Source organism: Ixodes scapularis, unplaced genomic scaffold (assembly GCF_016920785.2).
Source record: "Ixodes scapularis isolate PalLabHiFi unplaced genomic scaffold, ASM1692078v2 PGA_scaffold8__174_contigs__length_109621045, whole genome shotgun sequence".
Lineage (NCBI taxonomy): Eukaryota > Metazoa > Arthropoda > Arachnida > Ixodida > Ixodidae > Ixodes > Ixodes scapularis.
Window position 1 is genome coordinate 4,069,772 of NW_024609883.1, and position 26,853 is coordinate 4,096,624.

General features: G+C 44.9%; 3 protein-coding genes across 4 annotated transcripts; 2 read left to right on the forward strand and 1 right to left on the reverse strand.

Annotated features, from left to right (window-relative positions):
* The first annotated feature begins 4,056 nt into the window (after positions 1 to 4,056).
* On the forward strand, positions 4,057 to 6,777 carry LOC115316121 (protein ANTAGONIST OF LIKE HETEROCHROMATIN PROTEIN 1-like). Of its 2 annotated transcripts, none has more exons than XM_040213724.3 (4): positions 4,057 to 4,224; positions 4,280 to 4,405; positions 5,349 to 5,554; positions 6,389 to 6,777. In XM_040213724.3, the coding sequence occupies exons 1-4, from the start codon at positions 4,070 to 4,072 to the stop codon at positions 6,406 to 6,408; spliced, it is 507 nt and encodes a 168-aa protein (XP_040069658.3). In that variant the 5' UTR covers positions 4,057 to 4,069; the 3' UTR covers positions 6,409 to 6,777. The 2 variants fall into 2 exon arrangements, with proteins under 2 accessions (XP_040069658.3, XP_040069659.3); XM_040213725.3 differs by having other exon boundaries at positions 6,395 to 6,777.
* A 3,404-nt stretch (positions 6,778 to 10,181) lies between these two features.
* Positions 10,182 to 14,016, reverse strand: LOC115316868. Its single transcript, XM_040213710.1, has 5 exons — positions 13,811 to 14,016; positions 13,590 to 13,758; positions 13,231 to 13,275; positions 11,350 to 11,478; positions 10,182 to 10,404 (listed from the first exon to the last, which is right to left on the reverse strand). The coding sequence occupies exons 1-5, from the start codon at positions 13,992 to 13,994 to the stop codon at positions 10,182 to 10,184; spliced, it is 750 nt and encodes a 249-aa protein (XP_040069644.1). The 5' UTR covers positions 13,995 to 14,016.
* An 8,301-nt stretch (positions 14,017 to 22,317) lies between these two features.
* On the forward strand, positions 22,318 to 23,595 carry LOC115316116. The gene has a single exon (XM_040213726.3). It carries the CDS (start codon positions 22,357 to 22,359, stop codon positions 23,593 to 23,595), a length of 1,239 nt encoding a protein of 412 aa, XP_040069660.1. The 5' UTR covers positions 22,318 to 22,356.
* Positions 23,596 to 26,853: the final 3,258 nt, after the last annotated feature.

Here is a 26,853-nt window from a genome sequence, read left to right on the forward strand (position 1 = left end):
TTTACTTGAGGTTCGATAAATTCGAAGATTTCGATATTCTTTGTAAAAAAAATTCGAAAACTTCGAACGCTTCGATTTTTTATAGACATGAAGTTCGAACAATTCGAAGATTTCGAATTTCTTTTTGCATAAAGTTCGAAAAGTTCGACGGTTTCGATTATCTTTTAACGCTAAATTAAAAAAAAAAACAAAAAAACTGAAGATTTTGAATTTTTTTTTAATCTAAGTTTTCAAAGTTCGAAGTCCGATTTTCAAGTTTTTCCACAGTTTCAGTTTCAAATAACGTTTTCACGACGCACTGGTTTCCACAAAATCAAGTTTAGAAAAGTTAAAGTGTGATATCTAGATTCTGCGAAGTTGGTCAGGCAATTAAATGAGACCACGAGTGTCCCGGACGTGCTAGAATATTTGCCAGTGCAGAATTGTGACCGCCAGCCCCGGGGGGGGGGGGGGGGGGGGGGGGTCTTTAACCTGCGTCACGCTGTAGTGATCACACGAACACACTGTTTTACGAGACTCATCCAGTTCGAAACGGCCAGGGGCGAGCAGGAGGTTGAGGCTCAGAAAAACCTTGAAGCGACCTGGCAAACTACCTCGCCACCCCTTGCACGCTGGTAGTAATTCGATCCGGTGAAGTTTATAATTGTCCTGGAGGTTTATTTTCTGGGACGGAGGAATCGCCTCGCAAAAAGCACAAAAGCCGACACAACTCGAGGTCGAGGAGCGTTCTACCATACAAGTGGCGTCGGAAGAGGAGAAACGGGGGGAAAGAGGGTAGCGGGGGGGGGGGGGGGGGGGGGGGGGGGGGGGCTTTAGCCTTTTTCTCTCCCTTGCAGGTATTTCGGACTGTTAAAGAAAACAATACGGGGAAAGAGGGCGTGGTCGAGCTTATTTTAATCTGAAATTATTTATGCATATGTATAGCTACTGTCGCTCTTCACTGTATAAAAGGTTGCGTAGATGGTTATTGTTAGAAACTCGTTGTCAGAAGGCACTGCTCGTCACATGCTTAGTGGTTCGGAAGTTCAAAGCTGTCTTTTCGACCTAAACACCTGTGCCGATAGTAAAAAAAAAAAAAAAAAAAAAAAAAGAATAAATGCGGAAATAAAAAGCAGGAGAAAAAAAAACTATCAAGAATTCGTCGGAAGTGTTCTATTCTTGCATATTCAGAGGTTTAGAACTTCGAAACAAGTTTCTTTTACCAAAATGTGTAAAGGCTAAAAGAAACACGTCCCAGGAACGTGAAGCGAAAAAAAAAAAGTTTTAATGACGTGCTGAACTTGAGCACTATTAGAAATCTTCTCCCATGAGTTAATTTATTCCTTAACGTGAAAAAACAATAAATATATTATTTTGTATTCTGCAGATGGCAATGATATGTACTGTCTGTGGTGTTAATTTAAATGCGATACCTCAAACAACTTAGACGAAAATAAATATCAAGTTTAGTTTATAATTGCATGCAGATACATGTTTGGACATTTCTTCGAAACTCACGTTGAATAACAATAATCACATCTTAAGACGGCACTTACCTAGGCTATACATAGATCATTCTTAAAAAAGTATAACATATCTACCATAAATAGCTCCGGCTGCAGCGTGCTTCAAATCTGGCACAAACGAAAAATCGTCAAAAACCCGTCGTCCTTCCTCGCCCCTTCAGGGATTTATTTCTTTAAACCTAAGCATGCCAGAACATTGAAATAAACGACATTCTCTTTCGTAAGGAGCGCAGCACCGCGTGTAAAAGTTCGAGAAAAAAAAATTACGAATGTACCCCACTACTTGAAATCAAATGAAACCGTACGCCGGTCTTTCGAAGTTCGACGGACGTCGAACTTTTACCCTAAAAGTTCGAAGTTCGTCGAACTTCTGACTTTTCAGAATTCGAAAGTTCGAAACTTTTCGAATTCTCTTGATAAATAAGTTCGAAAGTTCGAAATTTATCGAATTTTTTGGTCAGTCAAGTTCGAAAGTTCGACAAGCATCAAACCTTGCAGCGCAATAAGTTCGAAAGTTCGAAAAAGATCGAATTTTTTAGCGTAATAAGTTCGACGGTTCGAAAAGCGTCGAACTTCTTAGCTTAACAAGTTCGAAAATTCGACCTCCGTCGAATTTTACGATATAGACAATTCGAAAAATCGAAATCTTTCGAACCTTTCGAACCGCTTGATTCAATCATCGAAACTTCGATTCGAAAAAAGTTCGCGGCATCCCTAGTTCGGTCTCGCGACCCTGCCTAAAAAGCCTGCTTTAACCCGACTATCTTATCGCTACTTTAAAAACTGCTTTTTTCTACCCATAAAACCACTAGTATAAGACCAAAAATGCTTTACAGTAGGGCTATAAACCTGGAGGTCCAACCCCAATATGGTGTGCCTCTTGCCTTTAGCATGCAACACCATCAACGAAGAAGATCCAACAAGTAAGCCTATCCTATCGCTACTCTAAAAACTGTTTTCTAATACCCCATAAACACACCTGCAACTAAACTAAATACACCAGTAATCACTTAGCGTCGCAGGAACTTTGGAAAACACACCCTCTTTGTCAGCTGACGATTCATCACAGTAAGGCTGATTACAGTTGTTGCCAACAGTATAATAGCTGCCGTTCCAATTATTATTTTTTATTTGTATGCTCAGTGTAAGCATGCTGGGTTCCAGGGTACAACACAGATAAAAACATTGTCAATGCTTACATAAGTTCACTTTCAAGGCCAGCATCATTAGATAGGGAACTAAAGAGGCAAAATGTGCAGCTTAGTCTATCAGTAGCTTTACATACTGTGTAATAGAGGTCTTTCAGGCATGCGAAAAGAAAATCGAAGTGAAGTGGTTCAAATTAATCTTTAGTTCTTCCCGAGGCATCCATCACAGCTACATTTGCTTCGGAAAATCAACACCAAGCATTTTACACTTACGTATTCTCCCTTTAAAAAAACATAACACAGAAGTAACTCGGCACTCACTCATAAATAAGGAGGCAGGGGATCGTCCCCCTGCCTTTTCTTCCCAGAAACCGCTGGGATACTCGTGTAATTGGGCTTCGGTAAAGGTGTCTGTTCTCCCCAGATCATACCACTGGTAGGTTTAGGCAAGACATTGTTATCGTCGTGAGGTATGCAAGGACGACGGAAGGAGAGGCCAAAGCAACGAAAACCTCTACACCCCGAGGTGGCCTGCTGTGCAAGCGCTCTCGTGCAGTGTAAACGCTGCTCAAGACAATATTCTCGTATTTGTGTTTCTAAGCTCGCTCGCAGGCATGGGGAACACACTGCTTTCGGCGCGAGGCCGGCGAGGCTTCCACCTTCAGTGATTTTCTGGCATCGCGTGAGCGTCGAGCGTAATCCTGCATGCTTGTGGCTCAGCGGTTTTCGGTGTGCGGGGAGGACGCGCTGCGGTCAGTGCTGCTCTGGTGAGCAGCGATAGTTAGGATCGCGAAGGTTATGCAGGCTAGGCTACATCATCAAGATGCATACATGGGCTCCCTGATACACTAATTTGTAAAGAACTACATGAAATTCTCTAAATAACCGAATAGCCCCGCCAGCTGACTTACCACAGTTCCGCCATTTGTAAACATGTGTGCGTACTCTTGAACCGGTGCGCGAGGTGGCAGCGATTTTTGGTCCATGTCATGGATGGCATGGGTTTGCCTTACTATTCTAATAAATAATAATTAAAACAAATTTCAAACAAGTGCAAGTATATAACACAAGCGACCCATTTGTATTTTAAATTAATCTAAAGCCGGATATGACATCAGAGTAAAAATATTATTTTGTTGAACAACTAATGGGTTCTTGATGACTTAATAATATATTGACATTAAAACAGTTTATTAGCGATATAGTACGTAAAAGTTTTGCGACCCATGCGTTGTAAAAAACCGGATATGACGTTTTGGGTCGACGCAACGTTTAGCGTTGCGTCGACCGGGTCGACCCAACGCCGGCCTATGTTGATATCTACAATCGAGGCGCGCGAACGCGCGCAAACGAGGAGCCATGGCGAGCCACGCACACCACGGATCATCGTTTGTGTTCCTCAGCACACTTCTGCTGATGTACCTATTCCGAAAACGAAGAGCAGAGCGCGCGAGGAGGGCAAGGCGGCCGAGGAGTGTGTGGATGCGGAAGATGTGCCGGCATCGCAAGTCCGGCCACTCAGGAACGCTGATTCCTTTGCTGCGAGAATCAGATCCGCAGTATTTCTTTGAGTAAGTACTGTGTCTTGAGCTTTGGTGTACGAACCTTATCGCCATACATTTGCAGCTACATGAGGATGTTGCCGTCAACCTTTGATCGACTCCTGACCCTGGTTGAAAGCTCAATCGAAAGGCAAGACACAAACTGGAGAGAGTGCATTCCAGCGAAAATTCGACTGGAAATCACGATAAGGTAGATATATTTTCGTGGAGGAAGAAGAAGAAGAAGAAAAAAAAAAAAACACAAAATAGCCTGCGGGGAGTGTAGTTCGAAGTACACACCAAAAGTAAGGTGGCGGCAAAGGCTTGTAGAACAATCCATTCATTTGATATGCTTGCTCTGGAACATAGCAACTGCGGATTACAGCACGTGCTGTGCGTGTATCTAAAACCCCAGTATGCTCCTTGATGATTGAGCAGTTTAGTAATGTTTTCTCAGTCCCCATGTGTTGTTTGTTGGCCTTAATCCTGATTCGTGTTAATCTGACCGATTTTATATCAACTCTTCACAAAACAGTTTGTTTGGAAAAATTCACGAGGTTGGAGGACCACAAATTTTGCTGTTACGGTCCGGAACTCACCTTGCGCTGTCCGTCATTTTTTAACAACTCTTCGCAATATAGTATCATTGAAAAAAAAAAAACAAAAAAAAACATTAGGTTTTAGACCCGCCAATTTTATTGTGGCTGTCCGGAACACACTTGCACTGTTTGTCATCTTGTCATAGGAAAGGCGGCATGACTCGTTGCCAGAGATAGTAGAAGACTTATGACATTAGAGCTATAGTCTCAGTATTTCTGGATCATCTCTAGCGTATCTGTGTTTTGAGGCCACGTTGCTTTTTACATCCTTACAATGAAAACAAACCGCACAAAGGAGACAGAGCAGCACTAGCAGTGCTGCTATCAGGTCGCAAAACCAAAGCACGAGTCGGACTTGTGACTGGGCTTCCCGGTTCTTAAAAAGCAGCGCGAGTTACATTTATGATCAGTGAGCATGTACATGAAACTATGCACATTCTTTCTGCCTCAATGCTCACACACAATCTGTGACACTACACACTAATAAAGGGCTTGCTCACTACTGAGTTAGCTAGTTGCAGTAACCAATACGGTTATATGGTTGGCCTATTGCAGATTTCTCGCCAGCGGTGATAGCCAGCGGAGCCTGTCCTATGCATTTAACGTGGCGAGATCAACCATATCTGAAATAATCTCGGAGACGGCCCAGGCAATTTGGGAAAACCTAAAGGACGAGTATGTAAAATGCCCAAGAACACCCGCAGAATGGAACGAAATTGCCAGGGGCTTCCTACAACGTTGGAATATGCCAAATTGCATTGGTAAGTGGTACAGTGATGTCTCATTAATATGCACGTGTTTGCTTCCCCAAAAAATCGTCCATAATGTGACTGACCAGAGAAGCGCACGGCCTTGCCTTTTATGCCCACGAATGTGACTGATCACAGATCTCATCCCGGCAGGGGGCAACATACCTTTCGGCTTAAAAACTGGAAAAAACCCTACCACCTTTAGTTGCCCACGTCTTATCTCAAGACGGTCAAGGGACAATAATGAGTTCCGCATACACACTGTAACCTCTGTGATTTACTAAGCTTTTTCTCGGTTGGGATTGTGGACCCGCATCAGAAATAAAGAGACGGTCAACAAATAAGGGACAATAGTGAATTCCAGGTACCCATACTGGCCTTTGCAGTTAACTTTTTTTTTTTCTGTTGTTTGTGGACCCGCATTAAAAATAACGAGACAGGCAAGGAACAACAGACAATAGTGAGTCACAAATCTTTTTCTTTTTTTTTTTTTGCTTCGTGGGCCAGTGTTTATAATAACGAGACAAAATGCCTGTATTAACCTATTTCGTCCCCAAAATAGCTGTCCATAGTCTGAACTGCGGGTTTCTAAATTATAGGGGCAGTATTGCATGGCGAGAGACCGGTTGCCAAAAATTTCGTCCATATTGCGGGGAGTTCATATCAACGGGGCCCATATTAATGCAATATGACTATACTCCAAAACATTCTGCTGCATGTTTACATGGCATGCATGCTCTGAATGCAAATGTAGTGGGCACTCGTGCAACCTTTTGCAGTATTTATACTGCTACTGGCACAGTTTGTTAACATTTTGCAATTAATTATGCTTTGCCATCCAATAAGTTGCAGTGGCCAAGAAATAGCAGAGTGCTGCATGTCTTCAGCATATTCCAACCAAGGTATATTGCACAAAGCATGCGAGAGATCAACCAAGAGGTGCACGCCAGCAACCAGTTGAGGACGTGTGAGAAAGGAATTGCTGTCTGCACAGACAAAGCCCCAGCATGAACATCTGTCCTCCCCCAGTGGCCGTGTGAAAAGCTTACAGTATTCCTGTGCATGCCAGCTACCAGGTGTGTAAAAGCATTGCAGTCTGCACAGGCAAAACCGCAGCATGAACATCATTCGTCGCCAAGTGGCACAGCAAAAAGCTTATGGTCTACTCTCCTACATCAGCCTCGCTGCATCATGCTGAGGGCAAATTTCACTCGCCTTTCTGTTTTCAGGCAGTATCGACGGCAAGCACGTCACAGTGGATGCTCCGAGCAACTCGGGGTCTGAAAACTTTAATTACAAAGGAGGATTTAGCAAGATCCTGCTAGCTATGTGTGATTCGGGCTACAAGTTTCTGTATGTTGATGTTGGTCGCTGCGGTGGGGAAAGTGACGGTGGCGTATTTAGGAGGTGCCAGCTCTCTGGTGCTCTAGAATCTAACCAGTTGGGGGTTCCCGAACCAGTGGCGCTTCCAGGAGGAAATGTTACTCCCCATGTCATTCTTGGGGATGAGGCTTTCCCTCTGAAGCCCTATCTGATACGGCCATACCCGAAGCGTTCAATCAAAACCGATGCAGACAAAATATTCAACTACAGGCTTTCTCGTGCAAGGCGCGTAATTGAAAATGCTTTTGGTATTCTCACAAGCCGGTGGCGCATCCTAAGGCGGCGGTTCAAAGCGAACAATGAAAACGTTAACAGATATGTCCTGGCCTCTATAGCCCTTCACAACTTTCTCATGACCCAGAGCGAAGATCGAAACAAGTACTGTCCTCCCCAATTTGTAGATTCCGAATCAGGGAATGGGGACATCCTTAACGGAGAATGGCGAAAAGAAAGTGGCACTGAAGCAATATTTTCTCAAGCTTCGCAGTTGGGGTCGAACAAACCATGCAGCGTCGCAGAACATGTTCGCACAAGCTTCAGAGATTATTTTATGGGGCCTGGAAAGGTGGACTGGCAATTAGAGTATATCCATAGAAGCACACCCAGGAGAAGTTCAGGACAAAAAACCAAAACAGCTTCACCATCCACTTCAGCTTCAGCTGTTTAACTTTTTTGTCCCTAGCTGTGTTATGGATGATGGTCTTTTCTGCAACAAGCCCTTGCACTAAAAAAGGTTTCAAGGTAATGTGCGTACAGCTTTGTCGCCCAGAACCCCCCTAATATGTTTTCCTTATGTTAGATATTTTATGTCAAGATTTGAATGGTAGTCACCGCTACATACGTGCTTCCTATGCTGCATGGCAGCCAATTCAATAATTGACACACAGCATACATAACATGTATGTCACGGTGACTCATTTGAACCTCGACGTAACCACGGCACACTCGGGGCAGTGCACTTTGTACGAAGCGGATAGCATGTATAAATTTACACTGCTGTCTAATCTGCTGGATGGCATTGAATTCCTGAAACTGTCTATTATTCCAGGTAAACATTTCCCAATGTGTCTGTATTTCCCGTTTTAGTATCTTGTCAACAAAAGCGCAACATTGTCTTTGTGATTCCTTTTTCGTAATAACTTTATGATTTCCTTTCAGTTTCAGTGACTGCTGTGCAATCAGCGTTGCATGCACCGTTCTTCAGAATACTTCCCGAACAGGTGTATTAATTTTATCTCTGTAGCCATGAGGTTGGTCATACAGTCTTAGATATGTTATGATAGACGTTCAAATTTGCAAAGTTCAAAGCTTTGGAGTTGGAAACACTGACTCAAACACAATTTGAGGTCTTAACACTTTATTTGTGTAGTTTGCTGCTTCTGTTTGTTAAGTGTAACCATGCCTTCTACCTGATTGCATAATAAAAAGTGTAGATCATATCTTGACTATAATATATTGCTGTGCCTTTGCTGTTGTTGGAATACCAAAGGCATAAACATGTAGCAGCATCATGACATTGCACAGACCCACAAAAATATATAGATTAAACAGTCTTCATGGAAAATTGTCAAGGAAGACAACATCCTTGATCTTGACTACAACAGTATCACAGAACTATACTCAATTTCAGCGTAACTTGGTGAAAGGCCAAAGGTAGGTTCCCAGCAGGCCTGCCGGAGCATAGCATGTGACAGCACATCATGGCAGTGCACTTAACCTGTGCAGAGCCGCCAGATGCTTCGCTCAGATTGGCTCGACGGGGCCTTGGCTTTTGCCCTTTGCCATATTATCATGAAACAGGTACGAACATAAAAAGTACACCAAACACAAAAGCCCACTCATGTTCAGAACAAACAGCTGTCTGTCCTGTTGTGTTACCCCTTTACCACATCATCAGTGATTCATGGCAGATACCAATTAAGTATGCATAAAACATGACAGCAGCAGCAACTTTTACCCGATCCTTGTGTGGCTGCAAATATTGCACGTATGTCATCTTCGAAACGATGATGGCGGATGACGGCACCATTTATCCACTGTGTTTTCGGAGGGCAGCCCATGGTTTTGGTTTCAAGCTTGCTTACAATCAAATGTAATCACATATGCACCAAGTTCTGTGCATGTGACTTAATTTAGAAATTCAGACTTGTTTGCAAACCCTTGAATGCACCTCACACATTATGAAAGCCAATTTTTAGCACGCATTGTTTCTACCACACAAAGAAAAAGACGTAATTTGGGAGAAAGTCTCCCACTCCCAAAGGAATGTCCGAAAAATATATGAAGGAAGATCTATAGGTCTGACACATACATGAAGAAATATTTGTTATAGAAATAAAAAAATATCATGTGGTAAAGGGTGAAAAGACTGCCGTTACATTAAAGGAATGCTGAACCAAAATTTGGATTTCACGAAATAAGGCAGCAGAAGTGCTCAACAGGATGCTACAAGCCCCAAAACATCACTCATACAGCAATATCTCGAGCGGACGACTGTACTTTTGGAAAAGAAGGGCGCATTTGAGTGAAGAATGTGACGTCGCGCTTCCCCCAGAACAGTTGATAATGAACAATGATAAAGATGGGAGAATGCAAAGAAGAGCGGGAATGAGAATCGCGGTGTGACATGGTTCATCGGCCTCGTGGGGCTCCTTCAATCGTGCCTCTTGTTTCGAAAGGTACGACCATCCGCTGGACACATCGCTGTACGAGTGATGTTTCGGGGTTTATAGCATCTCGCCTATCGCTCCTGCCTTGCCTTATCAAACCAAATTTCAGTTCAGCATCCGTTTAGTCTGGAGAGTGGACTCCAGTGTAAAGTAAACCTGGCCATCCGTGTCACAGAATGCAGTCTCCACAGAAAAATAATTGATTAGACATAGATTTATGTCCCGGAACTCATTTTATTTGGCATCTGTTTTGTCTGTTTGCCTGACCAGCTGAAAAGTGGACACTATTTGAGAAGAATGTGACACTGAGGCTGCCCTTTTGGCAGCCTTCCATTAGCTGGAAGGGCAGCAGATGCCTCGCAGGTTGGTTAACAAACTTTTGTTGTATGTTGTACTAGTCCCCCAAACAACATATATTGTTAGAGAGACTATTACTTTCAGTGTGACATTCCCCTCCAAATAAAGGCCATTTTCAGCGGGCACCCACAAGTGAACAGGTGGAGAATGCATAATGCGACATGCATGTCCTATTTGGGATATTTAGAAAATGTCTCTTTGCACTGCAGTGGCCCTTTAACACTCGGAAGTTAATTGTTTTCTTCATACCGAACTTCAAGAAGGGCTATGTGGCACTTATGCATCAGCTCATCTTGTTCCTTAGCACTGAGAGACTTTGCGGTCTCGGCAACAAAATCAAAAAACAAGTTGCACCTGTGCGGAGGGTTCGGCCGTGCCACTGTCCGCATTGCTTCAATATAAGCTTCTTTAACCTCACCAAGGTCATCAGATGGTGGTGTGGCAGTCTTCTTCCTAAGAAAAATTGAGCAATATATATGCCACAGTCCTTTGTGAAAGTTTATGTACTCCCGTCTCATGATACACAACCTTCGACACCCTTCTAAGGCTGGTTGAAACCAAAAAGGATTTTTCTTGTTGTCCCTATCCCCGTACCGGAATAAGGACGATTCTGCGAGACGCCGTGACGTCACTCCGGCGTTTGTCCCACTTCCTCCATAGGGAAAGGGACGAAATGTGTCTTTTTTCGTTTCAACACCTACACAGTAGGTGTTAAAACCAAAAAGGAACACCTACTGTGTAGGTGTTCAAACAAAAAAAAAACACATATCGTCCCTTTGTGTGTAGGTGTTCAAACCGAAAAGGAAACATTTCGTCCCTTTGTGTGTAGGTGTTCAAACCGAAAAGGAAACATTTCGTCCCTTTCCCTATGCCGAAAGTAAGACAAACGCCAGAGCGACGCCATGGTTTCTTGCAGAATCGTCCTTACTCCGATACAGGGACAGAGACAACAAGGAAAATCCTTTTTGGTTTGAACCGGCCTTTACATGTCACTCAAGCACTATATTCACAAGCAGAAAATTGTACTGGTTGTGTTGATGCCTCAAATGGGAACTTCCCACCAAAGTAGATGCTTTGATAATCATTTTTAACTTCTGTACGAAGGTTGTTAACAGCTGGAGATTGCTTGTTCATGCCAGCTGTATTGCAAATGGTTATGGTAATATGGTCACGATGCAGCATTGTTACATTTCAAACCATAAAGGAGCCAACAGGGTGAGCATGTTATAGAGGTGGCGCAACAACTTCAGTTTGAATTCACATACCACATGCGTCAAGAGTTTGGACCACTTTAAACGCCCCACAAAAATCAGTTTATCAATAGGTCGCACTGCGATTTAGTGCAGAAATTCAGAATAGAATGATGTTTTTTATAAAGCGTCTAAAGGGTCTCGGTACCTCTTTGGTTTTGGCGGCCCGCCGGAAGGTCTCCCTCCTGCCTGCTTTGTAGGCGCCGGCGGTTCAGCTGGGCGGCTCTCTAGCTCAACAGCTGGCTCCTCTGTCTCCACTTCCTCTGTACATGCAATGCTGATGAAAAGAAAACTTTCCCATTAATAAAAGGAAACACAGTAGGCCCTATATTGTCAATGTGTTCTCCCTTCTTAAGATCACTTTTTTCAGACATGGAAAAATGCAGCAAGATACTATACTCTGTTTCACCTTATGATGTACCGCGCAGAAGGCTACAAGCGCGAGCTCCTTCCTCCAGGGCACATCTCGGCGGCACAAGCTCTCGTGCAATAGGGGCAGCTGTTAACGCTATAGGCTCGCGCTTCTAGCCTTCGCTGCGGTACACCATAAGGTGAAACGAAGTATAGTGGTACCACTTTGTAGAAGGCAAGATGTTTCACTCTTCATGATGTCGTTAGGGGCATGCATTTAAAATGACTATGAAAATACATTAATTATAGAGCCTGTAAAAGATCTACATCTCAATAAATTGCGCTGCATTTAGAGGTCCAGGCACTGTGTTCCCATACCGTGCGAGACTGTGCCGGGCTCTCACTGCTCCAAACTAAACTATTAATCAGCTCCACAAGACTCAAGTTCTATGAGTGAACTCACCTCAGCCTTGCTTGCCCAGATTGCAAGCGTACACTAGGCTCCCCTTATTAGCTTTGTATTCCCTAGGAATACCTGTAGATATCTAAGCCCTCGCCCACATCCCTCCCTTTCTCCCATCTTCCTCTTTCCAATCGCGATGAGATGATTATACAAAGATACTATTACGAAGACGAAGGAGCCGAAGAAAAGAAGGTCGAGGAGGAGAAGAAGAGGTGAAGGCCGGTGCGATCCCTCAAGCGCGCAGTAGCAACATCATTCTCCACTTCCATCCATTTCTATCCATCTATAAATGAAATGTCTATCAGTGTAACATTCTTTTGTGTCACCAACTCTCTAATAAGTATGTTCGGACAACACTACTGCATTTGGAACATCGCTGTTTGTCTATACCTGTCAGGGTTGCCGTCCAGATCGAGGGTGTCGTGCCTGAAAAATATATTTATTTATTATTTATGAATACTGTCCACCCCAAGTATGGGGCTTTAACAGGTGCGGGGTATAAGAGAACACTCAAAGATACAACATCAGAAATACAGCACATACTAGACACAGAGTCCTTTAATTACAATTTTATGAGCACTCTTTCATTCATTCCAGCTACATAAAAAAATTAATTGAGAGCCCAAATAAGGGACTGCCTCAGAAACCATTATTTGCTGTTTTGAAGACTAACACTTACAATAAGGTCACCCAGAGTAGGTGGAAATCCCAAGTGTTTGCAAAACGGTAGGTGCCCAGCAGTTGTATAGATCAGAATACAAAATAAAAACCGGCACCTTCCGGTTATACCGATCCAAAAAATTAAAATCAGCGGCCATTTATCGGCAAATATAGAGGACTCCAAACCCTAGTTATATATATACAGCTAGCATGTGACATCATATTTGCCCTCCTTGATGTAAGACTCGCTAATGCAGTGGAAGCTAGGCTCATTCGTTTCTGCTCACTTGCAAAGCTTGCTTCCTGTTTGTAGAATTACTACAGTAAAGGGCTATGCTCCGCCACCAAGAAGGAAGACCAAATTAGGCCACTGCAAGCTATCTGTAGTATATGAGCAAGCCAAGTTTACCAGAAGGAGCATCCGGCTGTCTCGGCCTCAACACTTTGTGGAGATGGGGTCCTGAAAACGAGTTTGTTTGACATCACACCGCATTCTCGGATTCAATAGCAGAATTCTCTGTTCCGTCTCATATTTATGGTCAGAATATCACTTGCGTGTCAGCCGGTGATGCAGGCTCCAGGATCAAATTGGAAGCTGTACTGAAAAGAATGAAAGCAAGAGGTTGCCACAATGTCAACACATAGTAACCGACGTGGCCTTTTCATTTCGCTTTAAATTAAGACGGCCTGCAACCGATACAGCTTCCTGTGCCCAGGATAAGCACCTGTTTCACTCCATCGCGAGGTAATACGAGGTAACGCGCAGATTCTCGAGTTTTACACTTCTATTGGGAGGGGCCCTGATGTCCCTAATTGCAGTAGACTGCAAATTATGATCAAGCCTCGACTTGCCGCAAACAGTGCCCCACCTGGAGGACTTCGTTAAGATATATTTGACCAACGATTGTACTCACGTTCCTAGCCGCTCGGTCGCCATCATGCTGTGTATGATGGCGAAATAACGCCAGGAAATCTTGGGAACATCTGACGCCCCCGCGCCAGACTTCTTCGCGGCGTCCAGCTTGTTTTTCAGCCGCCGCCAGCGGTCCTTTAGGTTGGCGAATTTCGTAGCCGCTGTGCCCTCTGAAAATAAGCATTCAGTCCACTGCGCGCGCACGGACTTCGGGTCGCTCACCTTTCATTCCCAGTTGCTCCTCGATTATCTTCCATCGATTTTCTTTCATCTGTGTGTCTTTAAAATCAGGTTGGCTATGATCAAAGAGAAATCTATGTTCCCTCACCAACTCGAGGAGTGCTTCGGCGTCAAAAGGTCGCTCGGCTCGCTCGGCATCACCGTGCTCGGCATTGAGGGCTGCCATTTTTCCGTCTGCTATTAACAATTCCCGCCGAAAAGGAACAACAAAAACAAACAAACACAAGCGTTGGCTGACTGTTGGCAGCCGAACGGTGAAAAATCTTCCAAACTTAGCGAAACTTTTCTATTTTGTGATTGGTCGGTTTTTGATGGGGGCGGGACTCCGTCACCCGCCGGGATGTCGGGACGCCGGTGCCGTAGAGCAGTTCCCTACGTCGCCCGGCACCCGGCGCGGCACAGCTTTCCGTCGAAAACCTTGGCCGAAAATCCTCTCCCCTGACGGGAACGCCCCTCGCGACGGTGACGGGATGGGAGAAACGACGGCTGTGTGAATGAGGCCTAGCAAAAACGGCAAATCGTATCCCAAGCGAGTGAAGTCCGGTGGCTTCACTTGCGCTGCAGCGAACAAGCGGGGAAGCGCGATCCAGATTTGCACCGAACATGAGCGCACTGAACGTAGTAACTTAATCAAACTTTTCTTTTCTCAAATTTCGCTTTATTTTAAAAGTTATGGGCGAATTAGAATTACAAAAACAAGCAAAAAATAACCTCCTTCTCTTGTACGCTAGAGGTTCAACTGGCGCTAGTGTCTACGCGACTTCCGTGACGCAAATTGAAGCAGACAGCAACCAGTCTTCTTTTGCGGTGCTCCGGTGCATTCCTGTGGGAAAATGCGCCTGCAGTTTGTCTCTTCGCCAGAAAATAACACGGAACATTTTGGTTATTTGGGTCGTACCGAATAGTATGTACCTTGATTAACACTGTAAAAGTGTGATTGCTTTAGTTAGCGCATTTTTCTGCATCAGTGAACGATATTTAACTTCGCTACATTTCAGTCCCAAACGTGTGTTCCGCAGTGGGTGTGTAAAAGCAAGCGACGATTCAAAGCAAAATGACAATCGAAACGATTATAGAGTGTGTTCAAGGCTCGCCAGCATTCCGGTGACGCTTGTCTATACATAATATGCCAGTCCTGTCACCATATGAAAATGCTCCCGTCGTGCATGAGCGGATAAAAACCTTCAAAACGTAGAGAATAAAGTCCGTGGGCTATGAAAGGTGTCTCTTCGTACTGTTTTCTCTGCCGGGCAGCTTTTATCGGGCACTTGCTCTCGGGTGATATTTTGAGCGTAGAACAAGCAGCTTTGCTCAGGGCAGAAAGAATAAGCAGTACTTACTTATTTAAAATCGGAATAGATTACGTGGCCTTCAATTTATTTTGATCGTACATGCACTGCGAGTTACTGATCCAGTGTTACTGCGTAGTTCCTGCCGCCGCTCTTGATTTTCCAGATGTCCTTCGTTCGTTTGGCATGTATATATCCCCTATGCTGGAAATCGCCGACGCCGCGTTCGCGCTAACAGTGTCCGACAGTGCACATAAATACACGTACGAAGGTACGAAACGAAAAGGTTTTAGGTTTGTAGATGACTACTTAGTGCTTGTTGACTGTGACTCAGACCACTTTGCTGGCGAAATTTCTGAGGTTTTGGCCACTTTTAGTAAATGCTTGGAACCACTGGTTATCACGCATGAATTACCAGTAAACGGTTCCATAAGATTTTTAGACCTTAGGCTGCAGTGTCTCCCCACACACACCTGCTGGCTTTATGAGCCAAGGAGTAATAAACCCCTCCTGTCGTTTTCGTCTGCCCACTCTAAACTGGTAAAAAGGGGAATCATCAACATTTGCTTTAAAAACGCCCTTAATAAATCATGCTTTCACTTAGTCAAGGATAGCTTTAAGAATCAAGTAGCGAGGCTCACGGCCGCGGGCTACCCGTTGCGCCTCTTAACGGCAGTCGCAGAAACTCTACTAAAGAGAAGACGGATTGAGAATGCTGAACAAGTTAACAGGAAAAACAGGAACATCACAGTACTACCGTACCTACACAAAATATCCCATAATCTGAAAAAAGTGGGACGCCGAGCTGGTGTTCACGTGGTCTTTTCGGCTCCAGACAAGCTATCTATGATGTGCAAAAGAGTGAACTCTCATGTAATAGAGAGACAGGTGTGCGCCAAGAAACACCAAAGCCAGTTTGTTGCATGCGTTGCGGGTGTTGTCTACTCTATTCCCCTGTCCTGTGGCCGGAGATACATAGGGCAGACGGGACGTTGTCTTAATGAGCGTTTAAGAGAGCATCGATATAATGTGTCTCAGGTTGTGTCGGGGCACCTTGGGGTGCATTGCCGCGATTGCGGATGTACTCCGTTTTTTGAACGATGCACGGTCATCAGTGAACAAAAAGATAAACTGACACGTGAGATTATAGAAGCCCGCGCCATTGGACAATCGGGCTCTGAGTGTGTTAGTGCCCCGTCACTTGCCTTGACGGAAAAGGAGTGTATTTTTCTACTCAGATCGGAGAGCAACGGCGCCTGCAGATGACTCTAGGAACACGTGTAGTCCTCCTCTTGTGTTTCTTTTCTTGGCTTTTGGGCAGGGCAAATTGTGTATTTATACATGTTGTCAGTGCCAATAAAGCTCAGTTGTAAGTCAGCGCTGTGTGTGTCTACCGCCTTCTACTCTGTCCTTGTCCTTGCGCTGTTTGTTTTCCGCTAATATGAATGACCAACTAGCCCAATCGTCAACACTACCGTACGAAGCTGTTTTAGCACCGTCTTTAATGCGATGAATTCGAAAGAAAAACACCGTAACTGACCAATTCTTTCGTCGGCCTGACTGAGAAATGTTCCAAGCTACCTAGTACGTACGAATTATTCGGGATATTTGCTCTTATGATCGAGCGCAGAGATAAAATGCACTCACTTTTTCCCATAGAAATGCATTACCGGAAGTCAATTTTCGACTGGTTGCTGTTGCTGTCTTCTTCAATTTGCGTCAGCACACTAGCGCCACTTGAGCCTCTAGCGTACATTATAATAACTCGATGCGTTGTAGGTTGTAGTATGGTGGTTGTAGGTCCTGGCTTGAGTGGCCGTGAACTAGAGGAGGGGTAGTGAGCTCATCGAGCGTTCACGGTTGCCGCACTCCGGGTCAACGGCTCGAGAGGGCGCCACTAAAGCATATGTTGGATAGGCTCTATGAAGAGGGCGGCCGGGGCGGCTCGCATTGCATTTGTTGCGCGATTAAAGACTATTTCGGCATAACACTTCATTGGCCACAAACGACAGCAAACACGGGTTAAAGATCAGTTCAGAACGGGAGCCACTTCGCGCTGCCGTGCCGCCAAATGGCCAAATCGCCAGCAGGGCCCGCGCCGAAGGCCTTCGGAACGCTCGGAACCGGTCGGATCGTTGAGCCGGTATACGACCGCAGCGCCGCCGCGTACGTCCGGGGCTTTTCTACGCTGGCCGTTCGTCGTAGCCTCATCCCACTAATTCTTTCTAGTATGCGCAGTTTTTTCCGCCGCTTGGTGGCGGGTATGTCGACGGGTCTTTTCTTTTTTCCGTACTTTATAAACTGCATTTGTTTCTTTTCTGATCTAAAATACTGAACAATACTTCTTTTATAAATAACTGAAACGGTTCGTGCCACTTATATTTTGTATTTCGACTACGAAAAAGCTTTTAGCGGCTCTGACCAGTAGTAAGCCTAGGACCAAACACGTCACATTTTGCGCGCTTTCGGTACCGCGGATCGCCCTCGTCGGTGGAGGTGGTTTCCGCGCCGCCCGGTTAAAATATGACGCACTGATATTTAGTTACTCTCTCCGTGCCCGCTGGCTTGCCCATACCCCAAGAGACGTGGAAACCGCAAAAAAGGTAGTTGCTTAAATATGATTGCAGGGCCCCTTTAAGGCCATGGTCCCACTGAATGTGGCAGTTTAGGTACTTTTTGGCAGGTCATTACTCATCTCCTTTTAAATACTGTTTTGTGGGATTGATGTCATTCGAAAAGCAACTTAATCCTCTTTCATTTGATATTATGTGTGTGTTGGTGTTTACTGTTCATGCGCATTTGTAGCGTTGCGAATATGATGGCGCGGACCCTAACTTGCTCCGCTAGTTCATGTTTTATGAATGATCCATTAAAGATAACACGGTTCCAATATAGCAGTTTTGTTAAGATGATGTCGGAGCAGAACGTAACGATACCCTTTTTTGGTATTTGCACTACTTTGTTTTTTTCATCCCTCCGAATATTGCCCTAAAATTGACATTTTTCAGCACAAATATTTTTTTAATGACAAGAGCTAGGACAATGAAATTAGCTACAGATGTAGTGCTTATATTTGGTAATATGCAGAAAAAAATTTCACGTTTTGTAAAATATTTTTGTTTAGATATTTTATATCAAACGTAGCACTTTTTTGTGCTTCGAGTCATGGTACTTCAAATGCCGCTGAGGAAATAATTAAACTACGATAAAATCTTTTATACCATTTAGATCTACAATGGTTGCCCAAGAGGTGGACGATGGCTTTTTTTCATTTTCAAAGTCATAACGCTCCAGGAGCCCTTCAAACTTTCTTGTTTTTGACGCATATATTTTTTGGACACCAAACAGATTTATTGGCATCTAATAACATTTATTGTTTGGAATAGATATACATTGCGATGTATTAGATTCTCAGAATGATCTTGCTTTGGTTTTTTAATAGGTGTAGAGCTTAGCTAATTTTAAAAACAATTAAAAACTGTTTGGGTGTTTTGTTGCGCTATTTGGCGGATGGCAGACAAACTGCTGATTTTTAATGTTAAAAAAATTTCCGAGGGCGGCGTTGGCGTCTGTATCATCATCAATCTCCGTGTCTTTTTACCTTCACATTTAAAAATATATTGGAAGATTTACTATCGATAAATGAATGGTTTAAGTACTGGGTCAGGTTAATAAATCTAATACAAATAATTACACAAGCGTAGCGTGATATAATGTGTTCATTATTCGATATGATTGAAATCAATAAACAATAAAGACGAAGAAGAAGAGAATAAACCTGTGTTCACTTCATGCCTAGAGTCACTAAATGAGCTCTAAGGTATCGGCACTCCGTTCCCCAAAATTGTTTTGGGCGCCGCCATTTTGGGTCTTGCTCAGAGCGAACGCAACATCCGATCATCATGATCCAAAAGTACGACTTCCTCAGCATTAGATGCGGTGCTAGGAAGCTGATGCAATATTGCAATTCTCTGTCGCGGGTTGTTTAAACATTTGTGAGGGACGGAAAAGCGTTTCCTGTGATGTTTGATAAAGCTTCAGATAACTGGCCACCATGATTTTAAGCCACAATATGGCCAAGTGTCGTTACTCTGAACCGTAGCTAATTTACTGGCACAAGCGGGACAATGAGGAAGAGGCAGGTGTCAAAAGGTAGTGGCTAGTGCCACTAAATAAGCTACGCTTCAGAGTAACGACACTTGGCCATATTGTGCCCGAAGGAAAAATCCACCAATGTAACGCTGTTTGGCAGTCAATGTTTTCTAGTGGACCGCTGACTGTGCCTGACTGTACGTCAAGCATGTCTGATTGGCCAACAAGTTACTCTGACCTACAGTCAAACTCCAGTCAGACTCCGCTTGTCGGCTTTCTGATGGTTTCCTGGTGGCAGTCGGCCGCCGCGAAATGCCATCAGGATGTCTTGGTGGCGATTCTGACTGTACATCGATTGTCTCAATGATAGGATTTAGAAAACACGTAAGCACGCAAGATATGATAATCAGGATCAAACAACAAATACTCGATCACCCGAGTACGGTAAAACTTAGAATAGTCGCGGGAATCGACATGAGCAAGGCGTTCGACCAAATATCACACGCGGCTATATTGAAGAACCTAAAAGAAATAAACCCCGGACACAAGATGTACAACTACGTGAAAAATTTTCTCTCTGACCGAACAGTTAAAATAAGACTGGACGACTACACCTCAGACAGCCACCCGATAGACAGAGGGACACCCCAGGGATCCATTCTATCACCATCCCTCTTCAACATAGCAATGAAAAACCTACCGAAACAACTTAACGTCATAGATGACCTCGAACATAGCATATACGCAGACGACATTACCCTCTGGACGACTAAAGGATCTGCAGGAGAACAAGAAGAAGCGATGCAAAGGGGTATAGACACAGTGCAAAGGTACGCGGCCTCCATCGGACTTACATGCTCTGCAGAGAAATCTGAATATGTAGTAATAATTCGATCCCCCGCAATTAGAACCTCAGAATATATAGAAATGATAAGCTTAACAATAAAAAACGAACCATTGCCAAGAAAAAAACACATAAAAGTGCTAGGATACTATCTACAAGAAGACGGTAAACATAACATCACCTTAAATAAACTCAGCACAAATAGAACCAATTCTTGGCATGATTCGCAGGATCACAAGACAGAAGCGAGGTATGAAAGAGCATGAATTAAGGAAAGTCATAGAAGCACTAATATACTCTAGAGTCATGTACCACTTACCATATATCAGCCTCACCAAAACACAACAGAAAAAACTCGAAACAACTCTGCGCAAAGCCTCTAAGCTAGCATTGGGCGTCCCCTGCTTTACAGCCACCTACAAAATAAAAGATGCGGGGCTCTTCAATTCATTAGACGACAGAGTTGATATGCACAAACTAGGACAAAAACAAAGACTAGAAACATCGCTTCAAGGCAGAAGAATACTTACAAAACTAAACTATGAAACAACAAACCTTCCTCCTATCCCACTGGAAACTCCCCCATGGGAACAAATACCTAGGATCCATGTAGACCCAATCCCCAAGAATATGCATACAAAACGCAATGCAGACAGAAGAAACGACAGAGTCCAGCGCCTAGAGAAGAAGGACGAAGAAGATACTAGCACCAAGACATACTATACAGATGCAAGCTGCAACGCAGGACATGGCCTTATAGCTGTATGGAACATCGAGGAAACCTTAACGCGAAGATATCAAGACATCCCATCCCCAAGGCTCGCTGAACTACTAGCCATATCTGCTGCCATCACCGAATTCACCAAAAACAACGATAAAATTATCATAAGAACAGACAGCCAGGACGCATGCAGGGCGTTTCTAAATAATAAACTCCCCACGTCAATACAGAACCGGCTGCAACATCACATGCACAAGTACCCACTACTCCAAATTAGAATTCAATGGGTCCCAGGACACCAGGCATCAAGAGGAAACATGCAAGCACATCAGCTTACCCGCGCACCAAATCAGCATAGCCCTCTCGCCTGGCCCTGTGATCAGGAATACGACCCCAAACAAGAAAGAAAAATACTTCACAAAGCCAGGCAACAAATTCTAAAGGAAAGACGCAAGGCCTCCACTCTCCTCCCATCACCCTCACGAACTCACACAAGAGAAGAAGCAACCCTTATTCGTAGAGCACAGACAAATTCCATCCTCACCCAAAACTATATCCACTACATACACAAAATGCCAGGCTACCCCTCCTGCCCTCACTGCGGAGGATACCCATCCAACCAGCATACACTCTGGGAATGCATTGGATCCCACCAAAGCCGACAGCAATTTCTCTCTCACCTACCCCCTGAACGTACGCCAAGCAGCTGGGAGGAATGGACTTCTCCCCCTTCAGAACTTCAGAGGCTGTGGTGGCCCCCCCTTGTCCACCACATTCGCAATGTGCTGGATGGGACGGAGACTGCCCCGACCGCATAGGCCCGGACTAGGGCTGGGATATGGAAAGCTCCATTCCCACAATAAAGTTTACTCTCTCTCTCTCTCGATTGTCTCTGACTGTACGTCAAAAAGCTTTGACGTGCAGACAGACGTACGGTCAAAGGACGTAAAGTTCGTTCGGATACCACTATTTCGTCAAATCTATGAATACAAAAAGTAATCTATGCACGAGAAAACGATTTCAGGACGTGAGCCCATAAAACCGCTGACGTTAGAAATATGACACGCAGCGGACCGACAACCTTGGTCAGAAGCCCGCCGAAGCGCCGAACACGACACTTCGCCGACTTCGCTTCGCCCATAGAGACGTCGCCGAGCTTTCATGAACGATCGCTGTAGACTCGTTTTGTTTGCCCGCTTGCTTTAACCTGTCGATCCTGCCCGGGCTCTACAATGTCATATGTTTTAGTAGAATTTCTACTCGACAAGACCCAGCCTGTTGTGAGTTCCGACGATGTAAGGGACTTTAGCGGTGTAGTTGAAGACGACAAGGTGTACCAGGTCTACTGGGTCGGTGACGCGCGAACAAAAGGATCGCTCTACGACGCGAAAGTACTCTACATGGCAGGTGAGTAGAACTGAAGTACGGCGAGTGATGTACGAGTGCTTTGCATAACACGCTGACGACTTAACTGCATTTGTAGCCGAAGCATCTCGTATAAACCGAATAGTCAAATCGAGTTTCCAAAGCGGAGGCATAGCAGGAGGAAGAAGAAGACGCCGTTGCGAACGGCCGTGGAAAAATGCTCTCTGGTGGAAACACCGCATCGGCCACTGGCCGAGTTATTTCTAAGTCTTCGGATGTCGTCTCTAACGAATATAAGGTCATACTTCCACGTCAGCCAACCGGCAACATCGTCCTCAACTCTGTATTTCTCCACGCCGATCTGACTGCTAGGCCATACACGGCCCCGGACTTTCGAGACGCCATCAAAGATGTTATCGACCTGAAAGATGTCAAAGCCACCGGACAATTTCAGATGAGCCATGTGTGGATGGTGACCTGCGTCAACGCCCTCGCCAAAGAGAAGCTTTGCAGTCGTGGTGAGTTGGTCGTGAAAGGCGAGAAATGCCTTCTCCTTGACCCAGACAGCCGGGACCTAAAGATCAAGCTTATTTGGCTTCCGGACTACCTCGCAGATAGGCGTATCATCGAAGCTCTGGCGCCTTACGGCACAGTCCGCAACATCAGCCGAGAGAAGTGGCGGTGCCCCGGCATGGAGCACATGGACACCCTCAACAGGGAAGTTAACATCACCCCGCATGAAGGAATCACCACGGAGAGAATTCCATTCCTACTTAAAGTGTATGGATGTCAATCGCTCATCCTTATTCCAGGAAGACCACCCTTGTGCCTCAGGTGCAACAGGGTAGGACACGTCCGCCGACAGTGCAGAACACCGCGCTGCTCGGAATGTAAACGCTACGGACACACCGCAGACGACTGCGTCACAACGTATGCAAGCAAGCTTCGCGGAACGATATCCCAGGACGAAGAGGAACGGTCTGAGCTCCTGATGGATGTCTCGGAGGTTGTCGATGCTTCCGGGCACACACCACCCGCAGAAGCTTTTAAGAGCCAAGCCGAAGGTGACCTACCAGCAGCATTGACCGTCCCCCAAACCACGGAAAACGATCCAGAACTCCTCCCTGAACCATCCCCCCCCCCCCCCCCCCCCCCACCTGACGATGATGACGACAACTCGTCCACAACCACGGTCGTCGGGGAGGATGCTACAGCAAGTGGAGACGACACCACCACCACCTTTGAGGTAGCACCAACGACCATCGGGTTGGATGCAGACGCGCTGAAGCCGCAAGATCTTTCAGAAGGACTCGGCTATCAGTCTGACACTGTTGTAGCTGATGAAGGGGCTGTCGCAAAATCGAGAAAAGATAGAAAACAGGTAGGAACCAGACACCAGCCGTATCGAAAACAAAGTAGCCATAAGACGCTTGAAGATGGTCATGAGGGGCTTTAGCTCACGCTAATGCCCCTCATAAAATCCGCCCTGCCTTTGCATTTTTTAACGTTAAATGTGAGGGGCTTAAGGTCTAAAAGGAAACAGTACCAACTTCTAAGGCTCTTGAATCACGAGCATGTTGACATAGCCGCAATACAAGAAACGAAATTGTCATCAGATGGAGACGTGGCAGAGGCTTTAGAGCCTTTTCGGAAGGACTTCGAAATATGTGTGAGTCAGGCAGTAGGCCTTTCTGCCGGTTGTTTTCTGTTTCTTCGTAAAAAGCTTGGCTATTCGTCTGTTTCCTTGACCAGAGATCAGGAAGGGCGTCTCATTTTATGTGACCTTTCTTTAAGACAGATCAACTGGCGTTTTATTTGTATATATGCTCCTAATACGGTGAATGGAAGGACTTCTTACTTCCAGTTTCTAGCACATTTTCTGAACACCGACAAAACAGTTGTACTAATGGGAGATTTTAATTGTGTCTGTAGCGCAGAAGCCCGTGCGCTACAGCAGACACGGTATGACAAAAGCTCTGCGTTACTCATTGACATACTCCAGGAGCGCAACCTTGTATATGTGGCATGTCGGAAAGACCAATCAATACGCTTCACCCACTTTCAAGGTGTTTCACACGCTTGTCTTGATAGAATATATGTGTCAGGCGATGCATCTAATCTAATGAAGAACTATAGCGTTAAACCGGTGTTCTTTTCTGACCATTGTTTAGTTTCTGTTAGCTTCGGAACCAAAACTCTCCGTGTTTTTCGGCCTAAATGGGAACTATGGAAACTTAATGTGAAGCTTTTGAAGGATGAGAAGTTTTCAAAAGGAGTTTCATTAATTCTGTCAGAAAGCCTTAAAAATAGTAATATGCATATTTTTGCAATATGGGACGGTTTTAAGCAAGAGGTAAAAAACTTGGCAATTGAACGCTCTACAGCAATATCTTACGAAAACAAACAGGAACAGCGCGAACTCTATAAAACTCTTTCGTTATTCCATGAGATGGAAAGCATCAATCCCGGTTTTTACAATGACGATATCAATGTCACCAAAGCACAGCTTCAAAAATTCGAGGCAGAAAGATATCGTGGAGCTGTCATACGTTCTCGCACGAAAAAGTTTTTGCTTGGCGAGCAACCTACCAAACGATCCCTGGATGATGAGAGGCGATATGCCCTATCGAAAGAAATATTAGAAATAGATCAAGAAGGCATAACTATCAAGGAGCCAACCTTGATTGTTAAAGCATTTGAAAACTACTACTTAAGCATTTTTGGCAAGGCTATTCACACAGGCAATGCAAAGGATGTAGATAACTTGTTATCATTGATGCCTGCACTTAGTGAAAACAATAAAAATACCATAGAAGGTCCTATAACTTTAGATGAAGTCAAGGCCGCAATCGACTCTACAAAATGGCAAAACACCAGGACCCGATGGGCTTAGCGGAGAGTTTTACAAGAAATACCGAGACAAACTCAGTCAAGTGTTACTTGACGTTTTTCATGACTCCTACCAATGGAAGACGCTTCCTCCATCCTTTTACGACTGCCATACTGTCCTAATACCAAAGGCGGAAGACTTGGAACAGAGGAAAAAAGTTGAAAATTATAGGCCAATATCACTTCGCAACGTAGATTACAAGATCTTTGCTAAAATATTGAATGACAGACTCCAGCTAGCAATCGAAGACCTTATTGGTGAGCACCAAACATGTGGTATAAAAGGAAGAAATATTCAAACCAATATCCACGTTGCGCGCTCGGTTCTTGAGTGTGCCTCTGACAGTAACACACAAGTTGCTTTGACACAAATTGACTTGTCAAAAGCCTTTGATCGTGTGAGCCACGCAGGCGAAGCTGTGTCCGAAGGTATTAACTTATGTTATCATAATAGCACTACTGTGAGCAAGTGTCGCCATCTATCGTTGCATAGAACAAATATTTATACTACTGCCACCTGCTGTACATTTTGATAAATAAATAGTTGTTATACCCAACATGGAGCAGTCGACATAGCGAGCCTTTGTTCGTCGCAAAACAATTCGGCGAAAACTGCGAAAAAAATGTAAGGCACCTCAACAAAACCAGAACAACGAAGCGCCGAAGTAACCCGCCTCCCGAAAATCACGCAAGTCGCCATCGCAAAGTGAGCGAACGCTCCACATCGTCGCATCTTCGCCAGCCGCCGTCGAAGCGCATTTTCCCGCCAGAATCGCCGCAACCGTTACGGCGGACAGCAACGCTAATCCTTCAAGCTCCCGCTCGCAAGAAGGACTTAGTGCCCGGACATCGAAGACTCGACAAACGACCCCGCAAACACTCGCCAAGACGTCCGATGACTTCGTGAAACTGCAAGTACGTGACACCTTTTCTGCTCGTCGTCAACCACATTAAGCCTAGCCGACGTATCCGCCAAAAAAAAAAAAAATGAAACCGACGGACATCCAAAGTCTGACGAACATCGTCGCTCAACTCGCTCTAACAGTACAACAGCTGGCCGAAAGCCAAAGACAGCCGGTACAAATTACATCAACGGCGGATACCGCGAATGCGATCCCCAAATTTACCGGTGATCCGTTAGACGTCGCTAAACAATGGACCCAAGATGTGGAACGGATCGCAGCTCAAGCGTTATGGACCCCCGCACTGACGCTCCTGAACGCTACGTCTCGACTCTCAGGCCTCGCAGCCAACTGGCAAAAGACGAACGGAAAACACCACCACGAGTGGGAAGAGTGGAAACGAGTTCTCATTGAACGATTTCGACGACGACTTTCGATGAAGGACTTCATCGAGCTACAGGCAAAGAGGACGCTAAGGAGGAACGAGACACTGGTCCAGTACATTTTCGAGAAGGATGCCCTCCTCGAGAAGTCTCCACATCCCCTGACCCCCGAGGAACGCATATCGATGATCATCGGCGACATCAAGGATACAAAGTGGTCAATCCCGCTTGCTTCTCACCTCTACTCCTCCGTGACAGAATTAGTTGACAGAGCAGCAACACTCGACTCGCTGCGACAACTGGAAAAAGAAGGAAGCAACGACAAGAAAGACGCAGGAACAAGAGAGAAGCCATTCCTCCACAAGTTCAACCCAAAGTCGGGCGACAAGACCGAAGATCTGCACTGCTGGAGATGCGGAAAGAAGGGGCATATCTCGCATCAGTGTCATCTTCCACCTCCAGAAGCAGGTAGTGCACTCGCAGCACCAGCTGACGGTGAAACTGCTACACCGACACACCAAATGAACGCGCACCAACGCC